This window comes from Takifugu flavidus, chromosome 17 (assembly GCF_003711565.1).
Source record: "Takifugu flavidus isolate HTHZ2018 chromosome 17, ASM371156v2, whole genome shotgun sequence".
Taxonomy (NCBI): Eukaryota; Metazoa; Chordata; class Actinopteri; order Tetraodontiformes; family Tetraodontidae; genus Takifugu; species Takifugu flavidus.
Window position 1 is genome coordinate 344,753 of NC_079536.1, and position 13,756 is coordinate 358,508.

Here is a 13,756-nt window from a genome sequence, read left to right on the forward strand (position 1 = left end):
TTTAGTCGTGTGGGAGCAGAGAGCTCGGCAGATTCGTACCTGGTCTCGCCCGCTCTTGTGGACCGCCATGTGACGCTCCAGCTGGGCCCGGTAGGCAAAGCTGTAGTCGCAGTCGGGGCAGCTGAAGCTCTGGTCCGTCTTCTCGTGTCGGTACTTGATGTGCTCCTTCAGAGAGCTGTAGCGTTTGTACCCACGGGCGCAGTACGGACACGTCAGCAGCTGGGAGAAGGAATCCGGCGTTCCTGCTGGACACAAGCACAGGGGAGCAGTTACAGGAGTGGAGCTCGGTACCACTGGAACAGAACCCCCCCCCCTTCCCCAACAGGTAACAGCAGCGCTCCCATAGGCTGAGGAGGGAGTCAGGCAGCACTTTCCCCGCTGGTAGAAAAGCAGCAGGTTTCGTTTTGGTGAATGCACCATGTGATCACCTATTGTGCGCTGAGAAACGCCCACGTGCGAGCAGAGTGAATCAACAGCGGCCCGGCTGGCACACACAGGGTCTCAGTGGGCCGGCTCCCACACAGGTAGATCATTACTGTGTTAACAGGTGATGTATTAAGCGCCCCGGCGGGACAGGTGAGAGCCCCGGGATGGGAACACACACATTACAAGCAGGTAGCTGTGAGTCACGGCTCACACACACGTGACAGGTTTACTCAGGTGTTGCCGTCTCACTTCCTCCCCCCTCCGCTCCTTTTTCCTCTCTCTGGTTAACAGGTGAAAGTCAGGCACCTGGGCCATAAGGACGGGTGGAAGAATGTCCCCGAGTGTTAATGGGGTGGTGTTAACACCTGGGTGAGGCGGGGGGGCGGTCGGGGGGGCCGTCGGGGGGGGGGCGTCCCCTGGGGCTCTTTCACGTCTGCTGGTCACCAACAGCAGCAGCTTCCTGTTCCTGCCCTCAAAGTCTCGAGATGATCAGAACATTTGCATGAGCACCACTGAGAACGCGTGTTTAGAGTCTGTGGGGGGTCCTGAGTGTATGGGTGCACACAAACTGGGACCGACGTACCGTTCTCGTCGTGACCGCTGGTGTCTGGGGTGCCCAAGCGTTGAGGCTCGTCCTCGGGGGCTTCTGGGTAAATGACGGCGGTGTCGCCTTGCTGGAGCATCTCCTCCACAAGAGCATCGGTGCTGGCGTCATCTTCACCATCGGACAGGCCGTCGTCCTTCACTGCGAAGACAAAGGGGATGATGAAGAGCGTCCTACTGATGTCACACTGGCCTTGTGCATGATCGGGATCCTCTGGTGATCCTCACAAGGGGATCCTCCTCACAAGGGGATCCTCCTCACAAGGGGATCCTCCTCACAAGGGGATCCTCCTCACAAGGGGATCAGCAAGCTCGTTAGCATTAGGAGCCATCGGCTACAAAATGAGCATCAGGGCCTCTGAGGTGAGGATGATGAGGGAGGCGCTAATTATGGAGCAACTGTGAGTTTAGGAAGCACAACAGCATCCTTCCCTGTTTCCCAGAGCTTCCCGATTATTCCCTAGTGGCTATGCCCCGGTGGAAATCACGCCGCAGCAGAGAGCTTTGATATTTAATAAGCAGTTTAATTTCATTCAACTTTACTGTGGGTCTTTCCGGTCCAGAATCCCAGAACCAGAGCAGGACCAGGTTCTGATGAAGGCCAGGGTCACAGATAAGCCACAAATAGGGAGAAACCATAACGTTTTTCAACTTCAGATAAGTTTTAAACGTAATTCAATAAGGTTAAAGCAGGATAAAATGATCCAGAAGAGATGTTCCCGGGGACCACGTGGGTGAGAAGGTGCGCTCACAGGCCGGATGACCTTCGTCCACAGATGTCAAATTCTCCTGTCCAAGTTTCAACTTGATTTGTCTCTGAAGGATGAAGCATCTTGGAAGAAAGCACTAACCAAGCCCCCAATCAAAGCAACCGCCGCGCTGGTCCTGCTGGGAGAGTTTAGACGTGCACGTGAGCGCTGACGGATGAGAGCAGCTGGGATCTGCTCAGAGATGGAGACGCTCATGACTCAACATCACAGTAACAGCAACACTTCCTCTGGGCGCCTCAGACAAAGCTAGGGAACAATGCAGTAGTCTTTGTTGCTATGGTTATTGAAGACTTTTAGGAGTGGACCCCCCCCCCCCCCAGCAGTGGGACCAGCCTTGGAGAGACGATGGCAGCAGGTGCTGAGACTGTTGAACTGATGACTTCTCATCAGAAACTCCCAGGGAGTTGATCAGCTCACCCCAGATATCACTGACACCGTTTCATCCCAGAGAACCAGAAGCTACCTGACAACAAGCGAACGCTCCTGAGCCGGCACGAGACGTGCACGTTAACACGTGCCAGGGTGGCACACCAGCCTCTGGAACAGCTGCATGGGGTTCAGTTCAAAGCGGTTAACACTCGTCATTACACAATTATTACACCACAAAGCAGAGGTTTAAACTCCTGCTAGTCTTTAAATCGGGTCCTTGTGAGTGGGTGCACCAGCTAAGCTAATGCTAAATCAAACAGCTACTTTAGCTCAATAGCCAGTCAGGACAGCACGCCACCGTCCTCCCGTGTTAATTAGACAGGAGGGAAGAAGTCCGTTGGTCATCTGGGTTCTTCGGATGTGCTGCTGTTGCTATTGGACAGTTGCATGTGAGAAAGTGCTGAGCTGCACGTTTCCTCTTGTTTCTGCTCAAATGCAGCATCCAAACACCCCCCAGCATCTAAATCCTGAGGTGTGTGTGGAGTCAGGCCCTGGCTGGGGACCGCTGCCACGAGCCAGTGTGTGTGTGACTGTGTGTGCAAGCGTGCGTGCACGTGTGTGTATTCTAACCCTAACGAGCAAAGCCACCATTGTTTGGCTGGAATTAACAGCATTAAACGACTAGTTGGCTTAAGGTGAGGTGATGGTTCGAGTGGGAGGGTGAGGAATGTGTTGTGTTTATGAGAGGGGGAGGGAGGGGGGAGAGGGTGAGGGAGGGTGGAGGGAGGGGGGGTGAGGGGGAGAGTGCTCTTTGTGGGAGATGTGTGGGGTAGGCGGTTCTAGCTGGATCGAGGGATGGGGGTTTCTGTTCGCTTTCTCGTTGGCGCTTATTGAGGGTCTGAGTTTCCCTCTTCTTTAGAGTCCTCAGCTAAGGTTAGGTGAGTTCTGTTGCGATGTAGTCTCACGCTGATTTTTCGTGGGAGAGGGTGAGACCCTTTTGGGGTCGAGGGAGCTAGGTGCGGGTTTATGTAGGGAGCGAAGGGTGCCGTTTAGAATTGTAGGGAGTTGAGGGGGAGGTTTTTTCTCTTTCTTCTCTCTCTTTTTGGAGGGGGTACAGAGGGGAGGGAGAGAGAGGAGGGCGGAGGGGGAGGGGGGAGTTTTCTTGAGGGCGGAGAGAGGGTTTGTTTTTTCGGCTCTCTTTGGGGGGGAGGCTCGCGGGGTTCTTTTTGGGGGGGTCTCGGGTTGAGGGAGGGTGAGGAGGGATGAGAGGGGAGAGTGCTGAGGGGGTCGAAGAGCGCTGTGGGAGGGTTTGCGCGAGGGAGGTGTCCAGTGTCCAGAGAAGCCGGGAGGGTTCCTGGTTTGGCCGTTCTCAGGTCTCCTGACATGTAAATCACACGTTTGTGCTGAGGGGGGGGGATGAGGGGGAGGTGGGGGGGGGGAGGTGAGGTGTGGGAGGGGGGGGGTTGGGGAGGGGAGAGGGGGGGGTGGTTGTTTCAGATGTGCTGGAAGCTTCTGTGTCTCTCGTGATCCATTTAACGGGCTTTGTTACTTCCATTGATTTTGCTCCGTCACGGCCGTCGTCTGGCGCCACGATGACCTGCTGCTCACTAGAGAACCCAAATCCGTGCTGCTGGAAGGCCTTGACTACTGGTTGGACTGGTTGGGCTGGTTGACTGGTTGGGTGGGTTTGACTGGTTGGACTGGTTGGAAGGGTTGGACTGGTTATCTTATCATCCTTAACAAAGGGACAGTAAATGTCCTCGTGTCCACTGGATATCGCTGAGCTGCACCATTTGTGCTCTCCCTCCACTGATGGTCATTGGTCCACCCGTGTGTCCTGAGCTGTCCAGTCGGCCCCCTGCTGAGCTCATTATTTACAGCTCAGGGTCAGGACACCCACCACCAGAGGTCCAAACAACCACGCCAAGCACCGTGAATGCTGCAGCAGAGGAACACACCTCGCTGGGTAGCGTTAGCTCTCAAGCTAACGATAAAAGCAGTCGAACCAGGTCTGATCCACTCTAAAGGATCACGAACATAAAAGGAGTCAGGTCCGATCAAACGTGGCTCCATGCGTTCGCTATCACCAGCTCACAGAGCAACACATTAGCGTAGCTGGAGCGAAGCTGCTAACTCTGTCAGTATCGGAGCTCAAAGCATCGATTTGGGTTTCCCGCTTTAACTGGTCGATTGCGCAATCCCCCGATTCCCGCCTCAGCGTGTGCCACAAAACTTCACACCTTCTGTTCAAAATCCAATATTTTATGAGGCTCTTTGTCCGAAATGAATCCTTTTTTCCAGGAGAAGTGGGTGGACTGCATCTAACTCCCTGACCTCCTCCGATATCACGTTCCGAGCCCAAACTGAGGTCAGATCACTGCGCAGGAATGTGGAAGGTTCCTCCCTGCTCTCAAACCATCCGTCACTGGACCTTCTCTCCACCTCTCACACGTCACTTGGCCTGAACACGGCAGCCGAGCTGCGCACCACCCTGCAGGAACTGTGGCCCCCGGGGCCTCTCGCTCCCCCGGCTCCACTCTTCTCCTGATTTCCTCCCCCAGCCCTAAAATGCCCCGACCGTTGGATGGAGAGGTCAAATGGTGCGATGAGCGTAACCTGGGGCTTGTGTCTGCTCATTAGCATTCATGTGAAGTCAGGAAGGCTAAAAGATTCCAGATTGGTCTGGAGAAGGCGGAGGATGTGATGTCAGCATTTCCTGTGTTTCCTGGGGTCGAAGAGAGGTCAGGGTCGCCCCTCTCGTGCCCGGCGGTGCCACACAGCACCCCTGGGGCTGTTTTGGTGCTGGCGAGTCTGCGTCTGTAGGCTTTGTCTTTGTTTAACGTGTTGCTTCCTCTCTTAGTTCGGGCTGTAGAACTGCTTCCTTCAGCCTTCACAATGAGACAAAGGTGCTGAACGTGCACGCTCAGCCTTCCTGTGCACGAGCACGGCCGACGTGGCCTCGGCAGTGATGCTGAAGGTGGGCGACAGGAAATGGAGATGCTGCCTGGAGACAAAGATCTGAGCGACCATGAAGGTTCCTGTTGCCCCGCTGGTTCCTGTCCTACCACATGGAGACCATCGTGTGAAGGTGGTGATCTTACCGCCGCCCCAGCAGGGCCCCCCACGGTGCTCCTCCTCAGGCAGCGTGTTGTCACACTCTGCTCCGTCGGCCAGGACGCCGTCCTCCTCCACGATGTGCAGCTTGTCCTCGTCGTCCGAGTCGGAGCCTCCGTCCACCACATTACTGTAGTTAGTCACTGCCACAGAAGAAGAAGAGCGTCCGTGATTCACCATCCACTCAAATCAGGTTTCAAGTTTCAGCTGCATTAAGATCTGGATTCACACATTTTAGAGCCATTTGAAAGTTGCTACATCTGGACCAGCTCCTCCAGCTCTAACGGGGGGGGGGGCATGACTGTGTCCACTGGGGGCGTTGGAGGATCCCCCCCATCACCCCCCCCCCATAACCCCAGATCACCCCCACCACCACCATTTCGATCATCACCATCATCATCACCATCACCACCATCATCATCACCACCACCACCATCATCACCATCATCACCACCACCACCATCACAACCCATCATCACCATCACCACCATCACCATCATCACCATCACCACCATCACCATCATCACACCATCACACCATCACCATCATCATCACCATCACCACCACCATCATCACCACCAAAAGTGGTAGATCCCAGTTCAATTCAGAAAGGATGGCTGGATGATGGATGGAGGGGTGATGGAGAACAGGAACCAGGGGACCAGGAGCCGGGTCTCCACAGGTGTTGGCCTCCACTAAGATCGTGTGGAACGTCCAGTACCAGACAACCGGGTCATGAACCACATAATAACTTATAATGGAACTACTTCCTGTAAGATTCCACCTTTAATGGCTATTTTGTCTCGTGGAGGAAGACCAGATTAATTGTAATGTGGAGGATGAAGAAAGGGTCGGTGTTCCTCTGCCAAATGGTTGTTGGTGTTGAGACAAAAGACCTCGCGCTGACCAAGGCGGCGCTCCCTTTGGGCCAACTGGCTCAGCGTTTGGACAGCTGGCCTCATTAGCACTAGCATGCTAGCACACAACAGGAGGACTCCTACGCAGTACAGAGGGAACAAGTGTGGAGATGGAAAAGAGGAAGGAGGTGGAGGAGGCGTCCTGGGTCCCACCTGAGAAAATAACCACATCAGGTGCCTCCATAACCTCTGAGCACATCACCACTGGAACCTTCCCGGAGTAGCCAAACACAACCACGACGTGCTGTCCTGATTGGAGACGTTAGAATCCAGACTGGAAATGCAGCAGGAAACGCTTTTGACATCTTAGCAGGACAAATCTAGGATCAGGAGGCCCTGCCGAGGAACCAGGAACCTCCAGAGAACCAGGAGCCTCCAGAGAACCAGGAGCCTCCAGAGAACCAGGAGCCTCCAGAGAACCAGGAACCTCCAGAGAACCAGGAACCTCCAGAGAACCAGGAGCCTCCAGAGAACCAGGAGCCTCCAGAGAACCAGGAACCTCCAGAGAACCAGAGCCTCCAGAGAACCAGGAGCCTCCAGAGAACCAGGAGCCTCCAGAGAACCAGGAGCCTCCAGAGAAGGCTACCGTGGCTGCTCTGCCACGAGTGTGTGGCGAGCCTCACGTTCACCGTCTGCCACCGGCGGCGCCTCAACCACCCGTGAGCGTGAGCTGTCACACCAAGCTGAAGCTCTGAGCTTTAGAAGCTCGAGCTTCAGGAACACTAGATACGGGCCTCCTCCATATCCTCGCGAACAAACACATTAGTGAGTAATGAAGCTTTTATTGATTCATTACCTACAAGGACACGAGTGAGGGAACCTCGGAGCTCCAGGCCCGTCCCCCCAGCAGAAGGTGGAGGAGGAATGTGAGGAATGTCCAACCAAAACACGTTTGGCTCCTCTTAAAGAGACACATGAAACGCTCCCTCCCTGCTGCTAATTCCATGCTAACCGCTGACTTCATGTACCTTTGCTGTTTGATTTCCTCTCAGGTTTCATCCTTTGACGTCCTCTCACACTTTGGGGGGGGGGGGGGGTCACTCAACCATGCTTCTCCACGCACGTCTACTTCAACATTACGACGCTACGCTCAGATGCTAGATGCTAACCTTCAGGGCTTTATTCTCTACCCTGGACTGGAGCTGTGCTCAGGCAGGTTTGACTCATGTCAAGCTCGACGTGTTTGTCCCTTCTACCTCGGCGCTCTATATTTAGATGAGCGTGCTCGCTGGAGAACGCCACTTATCTCATCTGGAGCTCAGGGCCAGGTGGGCCGCGACCACAGACGTCCTCGGAGTGGTGCCGTCACACAGTCTGCCCTCGGAGCGCCGCACTGCCATTTTCTCAGGGAAGCCGACCACTACAAATACAAACAGCTTAAACAAAGCTGTGCCACTCAGAAACCTCAAGTATGCCGACTCAAGGTGCGGCGCCTGGTTCCGCGCTGGGCGAAGGCCGCTGGCGTTGTGGGCTGGAGCCGCCTTCCTCCCACGGGCAGGAAGGTGGACTCCAACAAAGCAGCTGGGAATGTTCAGGGATCGCCTGATAGATCCAGGCTGCTTGGTCCAGGACACGCCGAACCATGCAAAGGGGCGGTGGGAGCTAACGTTGAGCTAGACGGATCAATAAAAGGAAGGTTCAGGCGAGGACCCAGGTCACAGGTAGCTGTGGCGCTCCGTCATGATTCCGATAGCTTGGAAGGATTCATGTCCGGGAAGCGATCGAGAACGTTTTCTCTTCTCAGTTGCTAATGTGTGACTGACGCCCAGCAGGGGGCAGTGTGGAGGAGCGGCACCTTTGTGATCTTTGCTGGTCAGAAGGTGAAGAAAGAACCTTTTATATTTCACACATCAGCGTCACCAGAGGGAATTCTTCATGTTCCCACTCCTAGTTTGGGCAGGTCGATAAAGTCTCTGACAAAACGTCCCGGGAATCTATCAAAGTTGAAGAGCGAGTGAGATCCCTGATCAGGTGAAATTAGGAGCATTCAATTTATAAAACATAAATAAATGCATAAATAGGACATTTAAATAAATGAGGAAATGTTGCAGAAAGTACAATAAATGTAGATGAATCAAAATGGAATTTTTCTTGTTTCATTGTTACATTTTACGTTGCTGTTTGTTGGAAATAAGAAAATGAGGTAAATTGTTGCAGCAACAGTAATAATAATGATAATACAATAGAATCAGTCTGTTAGCATGTATAGCACTCGTGTAACATATGTATAATATATCACATGAACAGTAAAACACTTCCAAGGATCAACTTTGAGGCTTGACTTCATAGCAATGGTGTTAGCATTTCAGCTAATGGGCCTCTGGTCACTCAGCACACTCCTGACTAATGCGAGGCTAATGCGAGGCTAATGCGAGGCTAATGCGAGGCTAAAGCGAGGCTAATGCTAACCCTAATCATGACTATTGTTCTGGTGATCTGTGACAATCGGGTGATAATGAGTTTGAGCAGAATAGAGCGCTAATTGTTCCTCAGAGTTAGTGGAAGGATTCTTAATATGAACTTGAATAAACCTTCACAATCACCTAATAATAATAATAATAAACCTTGAAAATGATCATTTTTTAAATTGCACTGAGTCGTGGAGGAGAGTCAGGCACTGTAGGATCTACTGAGCTCACCATTGATCCTGTTAGAGCCTGTAGGATCTACTGAGCTCACCATCGATCCTGTTAGAGCCTGTAGGATCTACTGAGCTCACCATTGATCCTGTTAGACCCTGTAGGATCTACTGAGCTCACCATTGATCCTGTTAGACCCTGTAGGATCTACTGAGCTCACCATCGATCCTGTTAGACCCTGTAGGATCTACTGAGCTCACCATCGATCCTGTTAGACCCTGTAGGATCTACTGAGCTCACCATCCATCCTGTTAGACCCTGTAGGATCTACTGAGCTCACCATCGATCCTGTTAGACCCTGTAGGATCTACTGAGCTCACCATTGATCCTGTTAGACCCTGTAGGATCTACTGTGCTCACCATTGATCCTGTTAGAGCCTGTAGGATCTACTGAGCTCACCACCGATCCTGTTAGACCCTGTAGGATCTACTGAGCTCACCATCGATCCTGTTAGACCCTGTAGGATCTACTGAGCTCACCATTGATCCTGTTAGACCCTGTAGGATCTACTGAGCTCACCATCCATCCTGTTACAGCCTGTAGGATCTACTGAGCTCACCATTGATCCTGTTAGAGCCTGTAGGATCTACTGAGCTCACCATTGATCCTGTTAGAGCCTGTAGGATCTACTGAGCTCACCATTGATCCTGTTAGACCATGTCGGATCTACTGAGCTCACCATTGATCCTGTTAGACCCTGTAGGATCTACTGAGCTCACCATTGATCCTGTTAGACCCTGTAGGATCTACTGAGCTCACCATCGATCCTGTTAGACCCTGTAGGATCTACTGAGCTCACCATCCATCCTGTTAGACCCTGTAGGATCTACTGAGCTCACCATTGATCCTGTTAGACCCTGTAGGATCTACTGAGCTCACCATCCATCCTGTTAGACCCTGTAGGATCTACTGAGCTCACCATTGATCCTGTTAGACCCTGTAGGATCTACTGAGCTCACCATTGATCCTGTGTTAGACCCTGTAGGATCTACTGAGCTCACCATCCATCCTGTTAGACCCTGTAGGATCTACTGAGCTCACCATTGATCCTGTTAGACCCTGTAGGATCTACTGAGCTCACCATCCATCCTGTTAGACCCGTAGGATCTACTGAGCTCACCATTGATCCTGTTAGACCCTGTAGGATCTACTGAGCTCACCATTGATCCTGTTAGAGCCTGTAGGATCTACTGAGCTCACCATCCATCCTGTTAGAGCCTGTAGGATCTACTGAGCTCACCATTGATTCTGTTAGACCCTGTAGGATCTACTGAGCTCACCATTGATCCTGTTAGAGCCTGTAGGATCTACTGAGCTCACCATTGATCCTGTTAGACCATGTAGGATCTACTGAGCTCACCATCCATCCTGTTAGACCCTGTAGGATCTACTGAGCTCACCATTGATCCTGTTAGACCCTGTAGGATCTACTGAGCTCACCATCCATCCTGTTATAGCCTGTAGGATCTACTGAGCTCACCATTGATCCTGTTAGAACCTGTAGGATCTACTGAGCTCACCATCCATCCTGTTAGACCCTGTAGAATCTACTGTGCTCACCATTGATCCTGTTAGCCCCTGTAGGATCTACTGAGCTCACCATTGATCCTGTTAGACCCTGTAGGATCTACTGTGCTCACCATTGATCGTATGTTAGACCCTGTAGGATCTACTGAGCTCACCATTGATCCTGTTAGAGCCTGTAGGATCTACTGAGCTCACCATTGATCCTGTTAGAGCCTGTAGGATCTACTGAGCTCACCATTGATCCTGTTAGACACTGTAGGATCTACTGAGCTCACCATTGATCCTGTTAGAGCCTGTAGGATCTACTGAGCTCACCATCCATCCTGTTACAGCCTGTAGGATTACTGAGCTCACCATTGATCCTGTTAGAGCCTGTAGGATCTACTGAGCTCACCATTGATCCTGTTAGAGCCTGTAGGATCTACTGAGCTCACCATTGATCCTGTTAGACACTGTAGGATCTACTGAGCTCACCATTGATCCTGTTAGACCCTGTAGGATCTACTGTGCTCACCATTGATCCTGTTAGACCCTGTAGGATCTACTGAGCTCACCATTGATCCTGTTAGAGCCTGTAGGATCTACTGTGCTCACCATTGATCCTGTTAGACCCTGTAGGATCTACTGAGCTCACCATTGATCCTGTTAGAGCCTGTAGGATCTACTGAGCTCACCATTGATCCAGTTAGACACTGTAGGATCTACTGAGCTCACCATTGATCCTGTTAGAGCCTGTAGGATCTACTGAGCTCACCATTGATCCTGTTAGAGCCTGTAGGATCTACTGAGCTCACCATTGATCCAGTTAGACCCTGTGAAGCTGCTCGGTTTGTGAAACATTCTGATACCGTGAATTAATTCTCCTAAAATGTGCATGCATGTGTCTGTGTGTGTGCACGTGTATTATCAGTAAGTAAAACGTTTATCATGTTGTAATATCCTGTTGTGCCATAAAAATGATGTCATTTCCTGTATCTGGGTCCTTAACTGAAGGAAACTGCTGTCTTGACTTACTTTTTCTCAGAACTTCCTGTTTCTACACCAATAAAAATGCTAATAGTGAATAATGAGAAAGAGAGCTTAACCTAACCTACCCTAACCTAACCTAACCCTAACCCAACCCTAACCTAACCTAACCCAACCCTAACCTAACCTAACCTAACCTTAACCTACCCTAACCTAACCTAACCTAACCTAACCTAACCTAACTAACCTAACCTAACCTAACCTAACCTAACCTAACCTAACCCTAACCTAACCTAACCTAACCTAACCTAACCTAACCTAACCCTAACCCTGCAGGACATCATTCCAACGTGCGCTAGCGTAATGGCGGCCGGTGCACCGGCCCAACAGCAGCACTTCAGCAGAGTTCTGCTGGGGTTCTTCAACACTCAGCAGCTACGTGGTGAGACAACACCACCCGTCCAACCAGTCCGCTATAAACAGCACACGCAGGTGACTGAAAGCACTCGAGTAGAAGAAGGTGACAAAACATCTGTGGCGGATTCTAGTGAAGCTGGTAACTTTTGATGCCACTTCTTTATGAGAGCTGTTTCCCAAGCTCACGGCGTTCCGTCCACTGGACGCCAGGGATGTCCACACTTTGCTCATTAGTTAATATGCTAATTTAGTTTATGATGCTAAGCTCTCCAAATCTTTGGAAGATAGATGGAACCATTTTAAGCGATATGGCAACTGATGAGGAATCACAGTTCTCTTTTGGTAGAAGTTCATTCAATTTATTTCAACTTGTAAAACAGTGAGTTGGCTGCCGATGTTTCAGGAACTCCCTTCAGTTTCTCAAAAGAACCAGAGAGGAACCTGGAGCAACAGCTGTTCCTCCTCTCTGAACCCGGCAGGCCGACACACACTTGACTAATGTCGCGTTCACCTCTGACAAAGCAAAATGTCGCCGTCACCTCTGCTGTCAGACTCCATTCGGGCCTAACCCTAACCCTAACCCCCTAACCTAACCTAACCCCTAACCCTCTCCCCCTAACCCTACCCCCTAACCCTCTAACCCTAACCCCTAACCCTCTAACCTAACCCCCTAACCCTAACCCTAACCCCCTAACCCTCTCCCCCTAACCCTCTAACCTAACCCCTAACCCTAACCCCCTAACCCTCTCCCCCTAACCCTAACCCTCTAACCCCTAACCTAACCCCTAACCCTCTCCCCCTAACCCTAACCCTAACCCTCTAACCCTAACCCCCTAACCCCTAACCCTCTAACCCTCTAACCCCCCTAACCCTCTAACCCCCTAACCCCCTAAGTCTAACCCTCTAACCCCCTAACCCTCTCCCCCTAACCCTAACCCTAACCCTCTAACCCTAACCCTCTAACCCTAACCCCTAACCCTAAACCCCTACCCTCTAACCCCCTAACCCGAACCCTAACCCCCTAACCCCCTAAGTCTAACCCCTAACCCTAACCTCTAAACCCTAACCCTAACACCTTAACCCTAACAACCTAACCCCCTAACCCTCTAACCTCTAACCCGAACCCCTAACCCTAACCCCTAACCCTAACCCTCTAACCCTAACCTCTAACCCCCTAACCCTAACCCCCTAACCATAACCCCTAACCCCTAACCCTAACCCCCGAACCCTAACCCCCTAACCCCCTAACCCTAACCCCCTAACCATAACCCTAACCCCCTAACCCTAACCTAACCCTCTAACCCCTAACCCTAACCCCCTAACCCTCAACCCTAACCCTAACCCCCTAACCCTAACCCCTAACCCTAACCCCCAACCCTAACCTAACCCTAACCCCCTAACCCAACCCCCTAACCCTAACCCCAACCCTAACCCTAACCCCCTCCCTAACCCTCTAACCCTAACCCCCTAACCCTAACCTCTAACCCTAACCCTCTAACCCTAACCCTAACCCCCTAACCCTAACCCCCTAAGTCTAACCCCCTAACCCCCTAAGTCTAACCCCTAACCCTAACCCTAACCCCCTAAGTCTAACCCCCTAAGTCTAACCCCTAACCCCCTAAGTCTAACCCCCTAACCTAACCCTAACCCTCTAACCCTAACCCCCTAACCCTAACCCCCTAACCCCCTAAGTCTAACCCCCTAACCCCTTAAGTCTAACCCCCTAACCCCCTAACCCTAACCCCCTAAGTCTAACCCCCTAACCCCCTAAGTCTAACCCCCTAACCCCTTAAGTCTAACCCCAACCCCCTAACCCTAACCCCCTAACCCCTAACCCTAACCCTAACCCTCTAACCCCCTAACCCCCTAAGTCTAACCCCTAACCCTAACCCTCTAACCCCCTAACCTCTAACCCTAACCCTAACCCCCTAACCCCCTAACCCTAACCCTCTAACCCTAAACTCGAACCCCCTAACCCTCTAACCCTCTAACCCCCTAACCCTCTAA

General features: G+C 51.8%; 1 protein-coding gene across 6 annotated transcripts in view; it reads right to left on the reverse strand.

Moving 5' to 3' along the window:
- zeb1b (zinc finger E-box binding homeobox 1b) overlaps nt 1-13,756 on the reverse strand; it is a 41,660-nt gene that overhangs the window by 7,212 nt on the left and 20,692 nt on the right. For 2 of the 6 annotated variants that reach the window (XM_057012752.1, XM_057012757.1), the window contains exons 2-4: nt 5,270-5,425; nt 1,010-1,171; nt 40-245 (exon numbers count right to left, since the gene is read on the reverse strand). In XM_057012752.1, the coding sequence (XP_056868732.1) occupies nt 40-245; nt 1,010-1,171; nt 5,270-5,425 (524 nt within the window). Of the gene's footprint in view, nt 1-39; nt 246-1,009; nt 1,172-5,269; nt 5,426-5,513; nt 5,546-13,756 lie in introns of those variants that run through there. The other 4 variants (XM_057012754.1, XM_057012753.1, XM_057012755.1 and 1 more) reach the window with 4 other exon arrangements.